Source organism: Brassica rapa, chromosome A01, assembly GCF_000309985.2.
Source record: "Brassica rapa cultivar Chiifu-401-42 chromosome A01, CAAS_Brap_v3.01, whole genome shotgun sequence".
NCBI lineage: Eukaryota > Viridiplantae > Streptophyta > Magnoliopsida > Brassicales > Brassicaceae > Brassica > Brassica rapa.
In genome coordinates this window covers 14,352,084-14,365,215 of record NC_024795.2, presented here as the reverse complement: position 1 = coordinate 14,365,215, position 13,132 = coordinate 14,352,084, and the positions used below count along the sequence as shown (strand labels likewise).

At 37.8% G+C, this 13,132-nt stretch overlaps 2 protein-coding genes across 4 annotated transcripts; both read right to left on the bottom strand.

The window, feature by feature from the left end:
* Positions 1-2,091: 2,091 nt before the first annotated feature.
* LOC103874260 lies at positions 2,092-6,216 on the bottom strand. Of its 2 annotated transcripts, none has more exons than XM_009152674.3 (5): positions 4,997-6,216; positions 3,640-4,623; positions 3,111-3,336; positions 2,686-2,828; positions 2,092-2,549 (listed from the first exon to the last, which is right to left on the bottom strand). In XM_009152674.3, the coding sequence occupies exons 1-5, from the start codon at positions 5,975-5,977 to the stop codon at positions 2,295-2,297; spliced, it is 2,589 nt and encodes an 862-aa protein (XP_009150922.1). In that variant the 5' UTR covers positions 5,978-6,216; the 3' UTR covers positions 2,092-2,294. The 2 variants fall into 2 exon arrangements, with proteins under 2 accessions (XP_009150922.1, XP_009150931.1); XM_009152683.3 differs by having other exon boundaries at positions 2,092-2,546.
* A 268-nt stretch (positions 6,217-6,484) lies between these two features.
* LOC103840864 lies at positions 6,485-12,860 on the bottom strand. Of its 2 annotated transcripts, XM_033289710.1 has the most exons (7): positions 9,482-12,860; positions 9,184-9,298; positions 8,634-9,112; positions 8,450-8,561; positions 8,224-8,381; positions 8,036-8,156; positions 6,485-7,944 (listed from the first exon to the last, which is right to left on the bottom strand). In XM_033289710.1, exons 3-7 carry the CDS (start codon positions 8,741-8,743, stop codon positions 7,684-7,686), a joined length of 762 nt encoding a protein of 253 aa, XP_033145601.1. In that variant the 5' UTR covers positions 8,744-9,112; positions 9,184-9,298; positions 9,482-12,860; the 3' UTR covers positions 6,485-7,683. The 2 variants fall into 2 exon arrangements, with proteins under 2 accessions (XP_033145601.1, XP_033145596.1); XM_033289705.1 differs by having other exon boundaries at positions 8,634-12,860.
* Positions 12,861-13,132: the final 272 nt, after the last annotated feature.

The following is a 13,132-nucleotide window of genomic DNA, read 5'->3' as shown; positions in this document are numbered from 1 at the left end:
CGTATACCAACAAGAAGACCGGTCAGATTGATGATGGTCTTGTGAGGGACGTGGTCGACCTGGTCCAAACTCAGGTGTACGACGAAGTGTCTCAGCTTCAAACCGATGATGACGATTCGACGGCTTCGACCAACTTGTCCCGGGTTCGAATCAACGAAATCGTTGAATCGGTAAGTTTTTTTTTTAAAAGTTCAATTTATTTATTTCTTGATTTTTATTTTATCATCAATTTATATTATCTAAATTTGGTTTTTTATATTTCAGTCGGTTCCAAAGAAGAAGGGACGTATGGTCGGTTTGGGTCGTCGCTCCCGGTCGGCTGCTCCTTCTTCTGCACCACCGCCATATGTTGATCCGGAAGTTCTTACGGCTCAGCTGAAGGACAAGGATGATCGGATATCTGCGTTGGAGACCCAGATGGCAGCTCAACAGGCGGGCTATGAGACCCAGAAGAGGCTCAACGAGCAGATGATGGAGATGATGAAGAGGATGTACCCGAACGAGGTGTTCCCGAACATCCAAGACCCGTAGTTTTTTTTTTTTAATGTTTTATTCAATTTTAATTTTAATTTTAAATTTTAAAATTAAATTTAAAAAATTTAAATTTTTTTTAAAAAAATAAATTTTTTCGAAATTCCGAGGGAATGTAGTTCCTCGGAAAATTCCGAGGAACTTTCTTCCCTCGGAATATTCCGAGGAACATAATTCCCTCGGAATTTTCCGAGGGAATGGAATCCTCGGAAAATTCCGAGGGAGTTTTGTCCCTCGGAATTTTCCGAGGAACTCCATTCCCTCGGAATATTCCGAGGGAAAATATGTTCCTCGGAATTTTCCGAGGAACATATGTTCCTCGGAATTTTCCGATAAACATTCCGAGGAATGTTTTGTCGAAACTTCCGAGGATTTGACCATCGGAATTCCATCGGTTTATTCCGAGGAACCATCCGACGAACATATGTTTCTCGGAGTTTCCTCGGAATTTTGTTTCCTCGGAATTCCGTCGGAAATTTCCAACGGAATTCCGAGGAAGTATGAATTTCCGAGGAGATATTTCCGAGGACTTTTTTCGTCGGTATGTCGTCGGAATAGCGTTATTCCGACGACATACCGACGATTTTTTCCCTCAGTATCCCGATATTTTCTTGTAGTGTATGATCGTATGAACACAAACTTAATAAAACTCTTGCTTTGTCTTATTAATCTTTCTTAACTTTCTTCTTCTTTTCTTGTGAGATCATCTTACACTTTGATCTCCTTATATAGGCAATAGAAACCTTAACTTTCTCCTATTACATATTGATCTAGGAATCTTATCTTTAACTTATCTTAATCCTAAATCTAATAGATTTTGTTATTCATCTTTCCTTTGTATGAATAACTTGTTTCCTAAGCTTTCTCTTGAAGCTTATCCAACAGTGTTCAGTAGCTGAGGCTCATGTCGAAAAACATGGAGTAATGTTTAAGAAAGTCTATAGACGTTATGAAAACTGTCAATGGAGTCCTTCTTGAGCCTCGAAAACCATGTCAAAGCCGTTCACTTTCAACGAACAATTGACAGTATTTCACTTTTTTTTTTCAGCTGTAAAATGTGCTCGTCTCATGGCTATGTTGAATACAATCATATGACTGTTACGATCAAATTCACCTGAGAAAGACATGACTTTAAGCTTATATGAATGTTGAACTTGTATGTCGGTAATCTTTTCTGTAAATGATCAACCGCATAAATGATGAAATTATGTTTCCATTAATTAAAAAACATAACGCCATTGTATTACAATAGTTAAATGAAACACTGAAAATAATTGTTTGTCTTGAAACAAAGAAAAGTCTAGGATATAAAAATAATCTTACCACGAGAATTGCGGAAAACCCCCTATTACCTTTATAAATAACAAGTTTATAACTAGTGTTCCAGGTTTTGAATTTTGTCGTGGACAATAATAAAAGCAAAATGTTAGTCAACGGTTGTGTTCCTAAACAAAACCTGAGTGATTCAACAAGAGTAAAAAACCCTACCTTTTGCTTATCATATATCATAAGATATGAAAACAGTGTCAACTGTCAAGTAACGGATCTGATATACATCATCATCATTATCACTCCTTTATTGTGTAGAAAGAAAATTCACTAGACCGTACTGTTTTTTTTGGTCAAAACACTAGAACGTACTTTTATTGTCCCTTTTTTACAAGAAAATGTAAAAGAATTTAGGTTTAACACGTGAGGCTTACGTTACACAGATGTCAAAGGTTTACATAAACACACATACATAAAAGAATCAGACATATAGTTTATAGATCATTGGTTGGAAGCGAACCCATTAGAATAGTGGTTTCTGTGTCTTTTTTTGTCTTTCCAAATAAACCCGAGAGGAATCTCAGAGGCAAGACAGACGTGGAATCTGATTTCTTCTCCGAAACTTGCAGCTCTGCAGAGCTCTTGATTGGGTTTAGTTGTGTTCCGCAATGGCAGTTTGACAGTCTCGAGAAACATCTCTTGTGGTAAACCAAACCGCACGTCCGGCATTTGTTAACCTCATCTTCCTGCTAATAATCATTTCATTCAATATATGGAACAAACACATCAAGTAAGTGTGGAGTTACGATATGGTAATCAAACACGGCCAAAACTGAGAGCAGGAGAATGTGTATTATATATCCATAGAAAGCTATCATTGTTCACCTGGAATGGAAATATTAAAGAGGATGTGTCGTCACAAGCTTGTCTGGCGTTACAGGGAACCCCCACATCGCAACAAACAAGGCACTGTTCTGTTATATGCTCCAGAATTTTCTTCCTAACGGTCTCCACGATTGCAGGAAGTGCTGCCAATTCAATCAAGGTTACTGTCTTTAAGTCTCTTGAAGAAAGTTACAATGCAAGGAAATAGATAAACTGTTAAAAATCAAGCAAGTCGCAGCGTGGAGTTGACTTGTAAATCAATTGCTAGAGAAATATGGAATCTGAATCTAACTTTATTATTTCTCAAGAACAATTATTCATCACCAGTAAAGACGATGTGTCAGGATGAGGGCGATTATGTATGAGTCAGCATGAGCGCAAGCACAGATGGAACTTCAAATCTTGTTGCAAGAAAAGAAATTTACCTGCAAATGGCCCTTTAGAAAGATCAATTAGATCTCTTAAAGCAAAAAAATCAGTGCTCTCAAGAAGGTGTCTCCGAGTGCTGAGTCCTTTGTTGAGTGTCTTGCGGAATGGGCAGTGTACATATGGAAGCATAATGGTAATTCTTTTCCGGATGCTCATAATATGGTTCAGTGCAGGGACCTTGGAGGATAGAAAAGGATTGACCGCACTTACACATAGCATAGGCTGCAAAACAAGATCGGTGGCCAAAAGTATTAGTTTATAAAAGCTTCGAACAGGGAGCCAGCTGATAAGTAGATGCAAAATCCAAGCACACAGGTGACTTAAAGAACGTAAAAAGGAGACAAATGTAGTTAAAATTTCTTGCACGCTGTACAATGAATGAACTAGAGCTTATCGTTTCACAATTAAACATCTATATTTGTTGTTGTTATCGACACTCAAAATGAATCAATTTCTACATCATGGCTCAAGCGCTGACTTTTCCATGTATAAATGAATAAAGAAAGTACAATAAACCCAAATTACCTGCTCGTGTATGGAGTCCAGATATGATTTTGCCAGTTGAGAAACTGGATAAGGATTAAAATCCCAATGATGTAACACTCTCGCTGGGAGGACAGCCATGTCATTTGTATGGCAGGAAGAACAAAACAATTGACCAGTATACTCGCAAAGCCGAGGCTTGCCCCATCCAAGAGCTTTAACAAAGTCCCGCACAAGAGTGGCTCCATCATCGAAGTATCTGTGGCATCCAGCGCAAATGTAATGCTGAGCTTCTAGCAACTGCTTCACTGATTTGTGAGGTCGAATATCAACAATGAGCGAGATGGTGTTTCCATAGGAAGAACTGGTCGCAGCAAAAGTGTCGCTAGCAGAGCCTGTTGGAGACATTATAGAATCCGACCCAGCAGAACTTGCATCTTGAGGGGACAAAAACCGAAGTAAAGCATTTGGAAGTGTGGGAAAGAAACGGGACTGAAGAAGTGAATTTAAACAATCTTGAATAAGGACTGTCCTTTCAGCAACTGCGTTGGGCGATGTTCCAAATATTTTCCTGGATTCTCTTTCCACAGAGGCCCAAGGTGTAGGAAGCGTCCAGCCTTGATCAGCAAATAAAGATGTCAACCGACGGTAGAGACTATAAAAATCACGGTATCTTCTTTCAATTTCCCACTTGTCCTTCCCACTCCAAACCCTTATGACATACATTGTGTATTCCTTCACCCCAACCAACCTCTCACTCAGCGAGACATCACCTTTCTTTTGCTTCACCCCGACAACTTCTACCCTATCAATCCTAAATCTCTGGGAGACTATTGGAGATGAATCCTCTAGACCAGAGGTTGTAGCAGTTTGTCCCCCATCCCTGTTAGGAAGCGAGAGCTGTAGCTGGAACATCTTGTCACTCTTAGAATACCTTGCCCCAGATGATTCCCCGGAGTCGAGCAGTATATCTTCCATATCATGAACAAAATCATCATAGAAGTCGTTAAGTTCTGTGTTCTCCTTCTGCAACACGAGTAAGACGAAACCAGAAAACTTCATTCAAATAATAATAAAAAATCGATTCAAAAGGAGATTCAGTAGAATCCATGAAGTTTACAGATTGCACAGGCTTTCCTTAATGAATAACTAACTTTAAATGGGGAGAGTAACACAGCAGTAGTAAAACGACATCCCGTTAAATTCTCAGATTCACACTATTTAACTTTAAATGTGAGAGGAGTATTATACACTGAAATGCACAATTTCCCTAGAAACAGAGCAGGACATAACCAAAGACATTCTACCAATACAAGCAATAACTAAGAGTAAGGTGGATTGACATTTGACAGGCAGAGGAAAATTACATAGATAAATTTTCATATATCAAGCAGCTGACCTTAGGTTGTGCATTAGTGACCTGTAAGGCATTTATTATTGGATGAGAAACTGTAGATGATGGCTTATCAGAGTTCGAAGATGCCAACAAAGGTTCTGAGGTGCACTCTCCAAATGGAACTGACAGGTTTGCATTCCCAAATGATTCGTGAAGTAGTCCAAAAGAAACATTGCCATCAAGATGGCCAATCCCACATGAAAAATCTTCGTTTCCTAACTGAACTGGTGTGATATCCAGGACATCATCAGAATCACAAGATTGAAGGTAGTTCATGGCTACAGGTCTATCTTCAGTTCGATTGTTGCTAAGGAAGCTGTCTTGAAGAGATTCTTGAGGAGGAACCACCAAGGTTTTTATATCAACGCTCAGGTCTGAAGAACCTCTGACAGTTATGCTGTCTCTTGCTACACCCCCTTGCTCCCTTTGGTTCAGGACAGTTAGGTTTGTATGTTCTATCCCTTTTCCTGGAAGCTTAGTGGACATCCCTTCAGTTTCAGCACACCTTTCATCAAATGGAGAGTCATTAAGTTGTGTGGCTTCACGCTCAAACTCATCCCAATCATTAGTACCAAAGGCAGTGGAAGAATTGATGAGAAAAGGGTTATCATTAGACTCCTCTTTATGCTGTAGAAAACATAAATTTTGACGAGAATGATCTGGAAGTGAATCATCATCTTCATCATTAAACTGATCCATGGAGTCTCTTTCTTGGATAATGTTGGTGTTGTGGGGGGCAAATCCTCCATCAGAGAGCTTTAGAGTTGGTCCCAAGGTAAAATTGTGAAAATCAGAATCAAAGGAATCGTGAAAGGGGCCAGAGGAGCCGCAGACACTAGGCGTTCCCAAAGCCGAGTTCGCACTACAATACCGATCGAACTCAGATTCGCCACAGGAGGAGTAATGTAACGATGAACACGGAGAGGCATCCATGCCGCCGCCGCTTTCTTCCACTCTCGAGGAGGATTCCTCTCCGTTGTTCATCTCTCTGAATCCACCGATCAAATTCAAAAACCCAACCAGATCGATCCAGGATTCGATTCAAGGACTCACACCAATTGAAGCAGATCCAAGCACCAAGTATGTAGTTGAAAGCAACTTTTGTGGGAACTGAGATTTAGGGTTGGATTCGAGCTCTGAGGATTAGTTTCCTTTTGTTTCTGCCTCGATTTTCAGAACCCAAACGAGACCAGGCATGCTTGATTGGCAACGAACCTGACAGTTTCCACAAATTTTTTTTTTTAAATTAATTTAAGGCTAATTTAGCAAATAACCAAAATATATTATTATTATTATTACTAGAGCCTTTCTCCGCGCTACGCGCGGAAAAGTGGGTTGATGGTGTACTCCTCGATGATAAGTTTCAATATTTCTGTTTGTAATAGGAGTGTGTTGATGGTGTACTCCCCGATGATAAGTTTCAATGTTTTTGTTTGTAATAGGGGTACTGATTTATCCAAAATGAAGAGAAGCTTGAGTGCCAAGCTTTATTCGGAGAAACCATTGTTCAGAAATGGTTGGAAGGAATGTAATCAGAGAACTGGTTGCCTGATGAATAAATAGATTTCAGACCGGTTGACCGGTTAATCTCAGGTATGTCACTGGATAAGGAGTTTGTTCATTATGCTAATGGTGCGTAAAGCCGAAAAGTCCATTATGGGTTCCTGAGTATGAGTTATATGAGGCACTAACGCAGTATCGTTTGTTATGTTTGACTGGATCGTGTATCTTTATTATTCTTGAACTATTATTACTTAACCAAAAACATATAAGATTTGAATGCTCGTAACCCGTTTGCGTAAAGCCAAAAACAGTAATGTTTTAGATCACAATATTTAAAAAAAAAAAAATTAATATATGTGAATGCATAGGTAATATATAACCCAATCCTTCAAACATCCAAACATCAATGATGTGGAAACATTCAAACATCACATATTCATTATAGTTCATTTGACTATGTATTTGTATTAATAATTAATTTTTTATTAAGTATTATTCTCAGCTTTTTTTTTGTGAATATATATTTTCTAGATCAGTTGACAAAAAAATCAATTAAACATTTTTTAACTTTATATAAAACATAGTTAATAAAACTTTATATAAAACATAGTTTAAAGTTCAAAAATATAACAAAGCTTTTATATTCAAATATAACATAGCTTACATATAAGTCGTAAAAAAAAAAGCTTTCATATTAAAAAAAAAAAAGCTTTTATATAAAAACGGCTGCTCTCATAGCTACTACAAAATACTTAAAAATAATGTGCATGTATCTACTGCAAAATAAACACATTGACTGCATCACTTTCTTTTTTTTCTTAATCATTTTAAAGTTTGATTGGTAAAACACAGCCATTCTCTGTGCCTACTAACAATCTTAGTTTCTTCATTTTCAGAGAAATGATTAAGTGCAGGCTCAGTTATAACATGTTCTGTTTAAGGGAGTATCGAAAGAAAAAAATCAAGCAAGCAAACTAAAAGTTAAAGGCTCAATCAAAGATGGAAAAAGCATCAGATATAACAAAAGTAAAATAACCAAACATCAAACTTGAAGAAAAAACATTAAAATGAGTGTAACCATCGTTATTTTAAGAAAGATAAGTTCAATGTTGCAAAACCAAGGTCTGAAAATGAAAAGAAATGAAGCATAGAATTTTAGTAACCATAAAACCACCACTAATCACACCTTAGCCACATTTGGCTCTCTTAGGCTCTTCTCCCTCAATCTTTTCAGCAGCCCTTTTCACCCTCTCACCATCGGATTCTTCTAAATTGACTCCAATATCTGGGTCTTCTGGAGTGAGCACCTTTGTCACAGTCAAAGTTTGGGTCTTGCCAGTCAAATTGTGGGTTGATACTTTCACAATGAACTTGCGAGTCTGGCCTATGGTATCAATCAGAGCTTGAGGGACCGGAACCAAGTGATCAGATCCTTCATCCTCGTTGGCCTAATATACATTTAAACAATTGTCACTATACATTTTTAAATATATTGGGAGTATACAGTTAAATAACAAAGCCAGACAGGTTTGTAACTACCTCGAAATAACTCTCAACCAACTCAGAAGCCTTCTTCCCAGACAGCTCATGACCAGAGTCACCAAGGAGCACAAAAACCGCCTGGTCATTATTGTCGTACACAGATATCTTGGCTAGGTACCTGTATTATGAGAAGATTAATAGTGAATGCATCGAACGCATGAGTATAGGTAAAATGAATCACTTACTGTGCAACACCAACAATATCACTCTTCCCACACTTTTTACACATAAGGGTGGTAGGCCCTTTGGTTGCCTTTGTGTGGCACCCACCACAGCCTATGTAATACCATCCCGAACCATGTACAACATCACCAATGGTGGCTATGCACTCAAACCAAGCAACCTGCACAATACTTTTTATCAGAAACTAAGACTATCCTACTGAATATTTATACATTGATAATGCACGACCTTAGCATCTGCCTGCTTCATATAAGAAAAGAGCTCGCCTATGGTCACTGTCTCAGTCTTAGTGACAACGTCTGCATCAACTCTCTTAGCAACATCCAAGTTCGAGTTCAACCTGAGGACAACCTCCAAACATCAATTGCGATACTGAAATAACAAAAACGATATTTAAAACAGGAATGCTTACCAATTGAGATAATCTTGGGTTGCTTGAACATCACTGTCCATAAATATCCTTGACGACACCATAGAAGAGAGACATAGGGCACCTACAACGGTTGCAATGTTATAATACATAGGAAACTATAGTGTAAAACGAATCGTGGAGTTATGCATATATATATCTAACATTTGTTATTGCAGAACCTATTGGGGTTAATCAACTATCAATTATTCACATACTTTTCAAATGTCTCATAGCTGATAAGCTCTAAATTCAATTAACGCAGGTCTACTGCTCAAAACTAACCTAACCAGATAAGATTCCTTGACCATCCTATGCAACTTCTTAAAATGATAAGAAAAAGCTGATGATACAAACCTCCATATCGTTTCGGGTTTAAGGTGGTGACTAAGATAACACTCGCAGTTCCTCCAGACGCCTTGAATCTTTCACCAAAGTCTGAAGCAGCCTTGTCCCAGAGGTACATCTTCATCACCGGACCACTATAACATCCAATATACATGTGGTAAGAGAGTCGATATATGAACATGAAATGAGATATAGAGTAGCTTACTCATGTGTTTGAACATGAAGCAGAACTCGTCGGGTTGAAGCTATCTCGGCTTCATCTACCACGAGACTGTCATTGAGGACCTGCCCATTCACAAGTTTGATGTGGCCAACATAATCTGCAAAAGAAAAAAATCAAACTCAATACTTTATATTTTATAAACCCAGCCATGAAACATAAATACCTAAGACTGGATCAAAACATTATCATAGCCTAACAATGCTGGATATATTTCATCGAGTAAGAACACATCATATATGATTAGATTAAACATGATACTATACAAACAGTGAGAACTTACCATAAAGATCCCCTTTCAAGTCGCAGGCAGCATTGAACTCCTCATATCCATAGAATCGGAAACGGTCCTCAGGGAAACAAACCGAACTGTCCTCTAGATCAGAGAGGACAGAGGTCGATGAGAAGGTGATGGTGACACTTGGCTCGGATACCCGATACAATGTCTTGTTATTAGACCCGAAAAAATTATGGAGCCTGTAAATGCCACCAGCTCTCATGTGTGGCAAATAAGTGTCCATCCTCCCAGCTGGGATGAAGCCCTGAATAATAGTTTCCTGTTAACAACATTAAAGAGATTGAGTTGAATTAGAAAAGTTAGTCAGTAAATCTTTTTTAAAAAAATATTATCATAAGCTTTGAATAAACGGCTTATACCTCTTGGTCGATGAGAAGCATTTCGAGACCGATAAGCAACTTCGTCCGAACATTGCGAGCTTCCCAAAAGTGGATCAACCGAAACCTCAACTCGCCTTCATGAGCTCCAAATTTCACATCTTTGAAAGACATCACTCTCCCAACGTTGGCGGAGACAATAGCTTTTCCCCTGACGCCAGAGGAGACAGCAGCTTTGCTTCTTACGCCTGAAGAGACACTGGTCTTCGTGGTCTGAATGATCGGACCTACAGAGAAATATGAGCGTTGCCATCATCATATAATTAGTTTCATCTCTGTAACACAATTGTATATGTTTTTGTATGTACCGTAGAAAAACTATTAGAAAAAAATTTACTTGTTTGATCTCACTGTCCTAAAACACAAACTCAAACTGAATAATTTTTTTTTTGGGTTATCAAAAGGATTTGGTCGGCTATATGGTATCAGAAAAAAATCATTTTCTAATATAATAGCTAGAAGCACTTTTAGCAAAAATCAAACGAAACGATTCGGTTCTTACCATTAACACAATTGTATATGTTTTTGTATGTACCGTATAAAAACTATTAGAAAAAAATTTACTTGTTTGATCTCACTGTCCTAAAACACAAACTCAAACTGAATAATTTTTTTTTTGGGTTATCAAAAGGATTTGGTCGGCTATATGGCATCAGAAAAAATAATTTTCTAATATAATAGCTAGAAGCACTTTTAGCAAAAATCAAACGAAACGATTCGGTTCTTACCACTGGGATTCTTCGAATTAGGTGAGCCGATCGAGACGCCGGAAGAGACACCTCTATTGCCGCTGGGTTTGGTCAGACTTGGAGAGGATACCAAAGCATCGCCTTTGGCTTTCTTCGAGTGGGGATTGCCGATTGAGAGGCCGGAAGAGACATCGTGTGTGCCGATAGGCTTGATCGGACCGGAAAAGTCGCCAGCCTCACCGTCTTTTGGTTTCTCCGAGCGGGAATCACCAGAGAACGCAGATTTTCCGTTGGAACTCATTGCAATAGCGATGTACTAATGAGAATATAGAACGAAGTTTGATCGAAATAAAACTTCGATCGAGAGCTTTATAAATAAAATCTTGATGAGAAGAGCAAAGCGAATCCATAAATGAGAGTAAAGAGAGACGAAGTGGAGGATGTATTGTTGGTTCGAGGATCGAATCGTGAAACGGAACGGAGAAGAGGAAGATCAAAAGGTACCGAATTGATAAAGGGAAGTAGGGTTGAAGGACTGACGAAGGATCTCGAGTCGGCACTTCTCGTTCTCCGTCTTTAGAAATAGTGGGCTTTATGGCCCAGCTAATATCACGTCAATTTTTTATGAAACCGCGAGCTTCATAGCCCAAACCATATCACGTTGGTTTTTAAAAAAAAAATGCAAAGCTCAGATGACGTGTCAAAACATTATAAGGTGATTGGTTGATTAAACTGTCCGACGTGGACAGCGTTTCTGATCAGTATATCGCCCTTTTAATACTTGTTTGATTATTATTATTATTTTTGACGTCAAACGGCTATTTTATTAATCAAACTTGAGGTGACCTGTATTTTTTTTTTTTTTTGCAGCAAACGATTATTCTATGACTCAAATTTGAGGTGGTCTGGAAAGCCAAACTGAAATAGAACAACCAATAAAACATAAAGGTCTATGAAAAGAACGTGCATTTCTAACTAACGAATATGCAATCTCATTCTGTGTCCTTGGAAAGTAGTTGATCTTGAAGTCCGAAAAACACAACCGAAGAGTTTGAATGATTTCCAGCTCAGTTGAGAAGTTAGGCCAAGCCGAAAAACACAACCGAATAGTTTGAATGATTTCCAGCTCAGTTGAGAAGTTAGGCCAAGCTTGTGGTTGTTCTATCATTGCAATCAGATCCTTGCAGTCTGTTCCAAACCTCTGACAGGTCGAGTATTGTAACATACTCTTCATTGCCCATTGTAGCGCTTCCAGTTTCGAGTGTAAAGCTGTCTCCCTCTTTCTCAAGTTCCTTGACCCCATGAGTTGGATCTTCCCCATGGCATCCTTCCAAACCCATCCTATTCCACTAAACTGAGCTGTGAAGGTCCATGAACCATCCACTATACAAATATTACTCAAGCTTAAGGCATGCGTTTCTTCAGCAGTTTGTACATGTGGTGGAGCCGGTACAGTGTCTCTTGCATTGTACCAAGCTTGACACTCACTCTCTGCATACCTGACTAGTTCCATGGATCCCTGTCTAACTTATCGTTCCTAGCTTTCCAGATGTACCAAATTATCCAAGGATAAAGATCTCTATCCTCTTCTGGCTCCTTCATAATATTCTTTCTCCAAAAAAATAGTCCATATTAGCATAAATACTTGGTACAGGGAAGATTTGAGAGCTCGACGGTGTTGATGATAGTTCTCATGCTTGTAAGGTCGGTGGACACTCAAAGATAGCATGAGTAACAGTCTCTTCTGGCGCTCCACATCTCAGGCAATAATTATCACAACGCATATTACAGCGTACCAGATTCCTTGTTACTGCTACCTGTCCTGATAATAGTTGCTATATAAAATAACAGATCTTTTGTGGTGCATTCACCTTCCAAGCAAAGGCTTGAAGTTTTGTAATCATGGTTTGTAGAACTTCTATATCTTCCTCATCTCTCATCAAGTTTGTAGCAACCCAATATCCTGACTTAATTGTATATTATCCGTTCTTTGTGTAACTCCAGCAAAATGTATCTCGTCGATGGGTAGGGCTTATGGCCAAACTCAGAATCACCGGGATATCCTCTTGAGCTACATATTGGGGATGATTGGTTGGGCTTTATCTCCTTACTTTAGGTTTTTATTTTTAAATCACTAAATTTTACCAATCATGTTGTAGCTTTACTTTTAAAAATTAAAGTCTACATCAAGCTTTTATTTAGTTTTACCAATCATGCTTTAGCTTTATTTTTAAAGCTACAGCAAAAACATTAAAGCAAAACTTTTTCTTATGTATTTTAGGCAAAAATGCTACATCATCTTTTTATAGGCTGTAGAATCTGTAAAATGAAAAAAATATCTATAATATCAAATAAATTATATAATCATAATAAAAACTTTTATAAATATTTTAATTTTGAATTTGAGTATTTTTTAATTATTAAGATATTTAAATAATATAAATATTATTTACATATCACATTTTAAATTTCAATAAATTTTTATAATTTATAAAAAAATTAATATAAATTATTTTAATTCATATAAAATAATAATTTTATATATACAACACATATTTCATATATTTTTT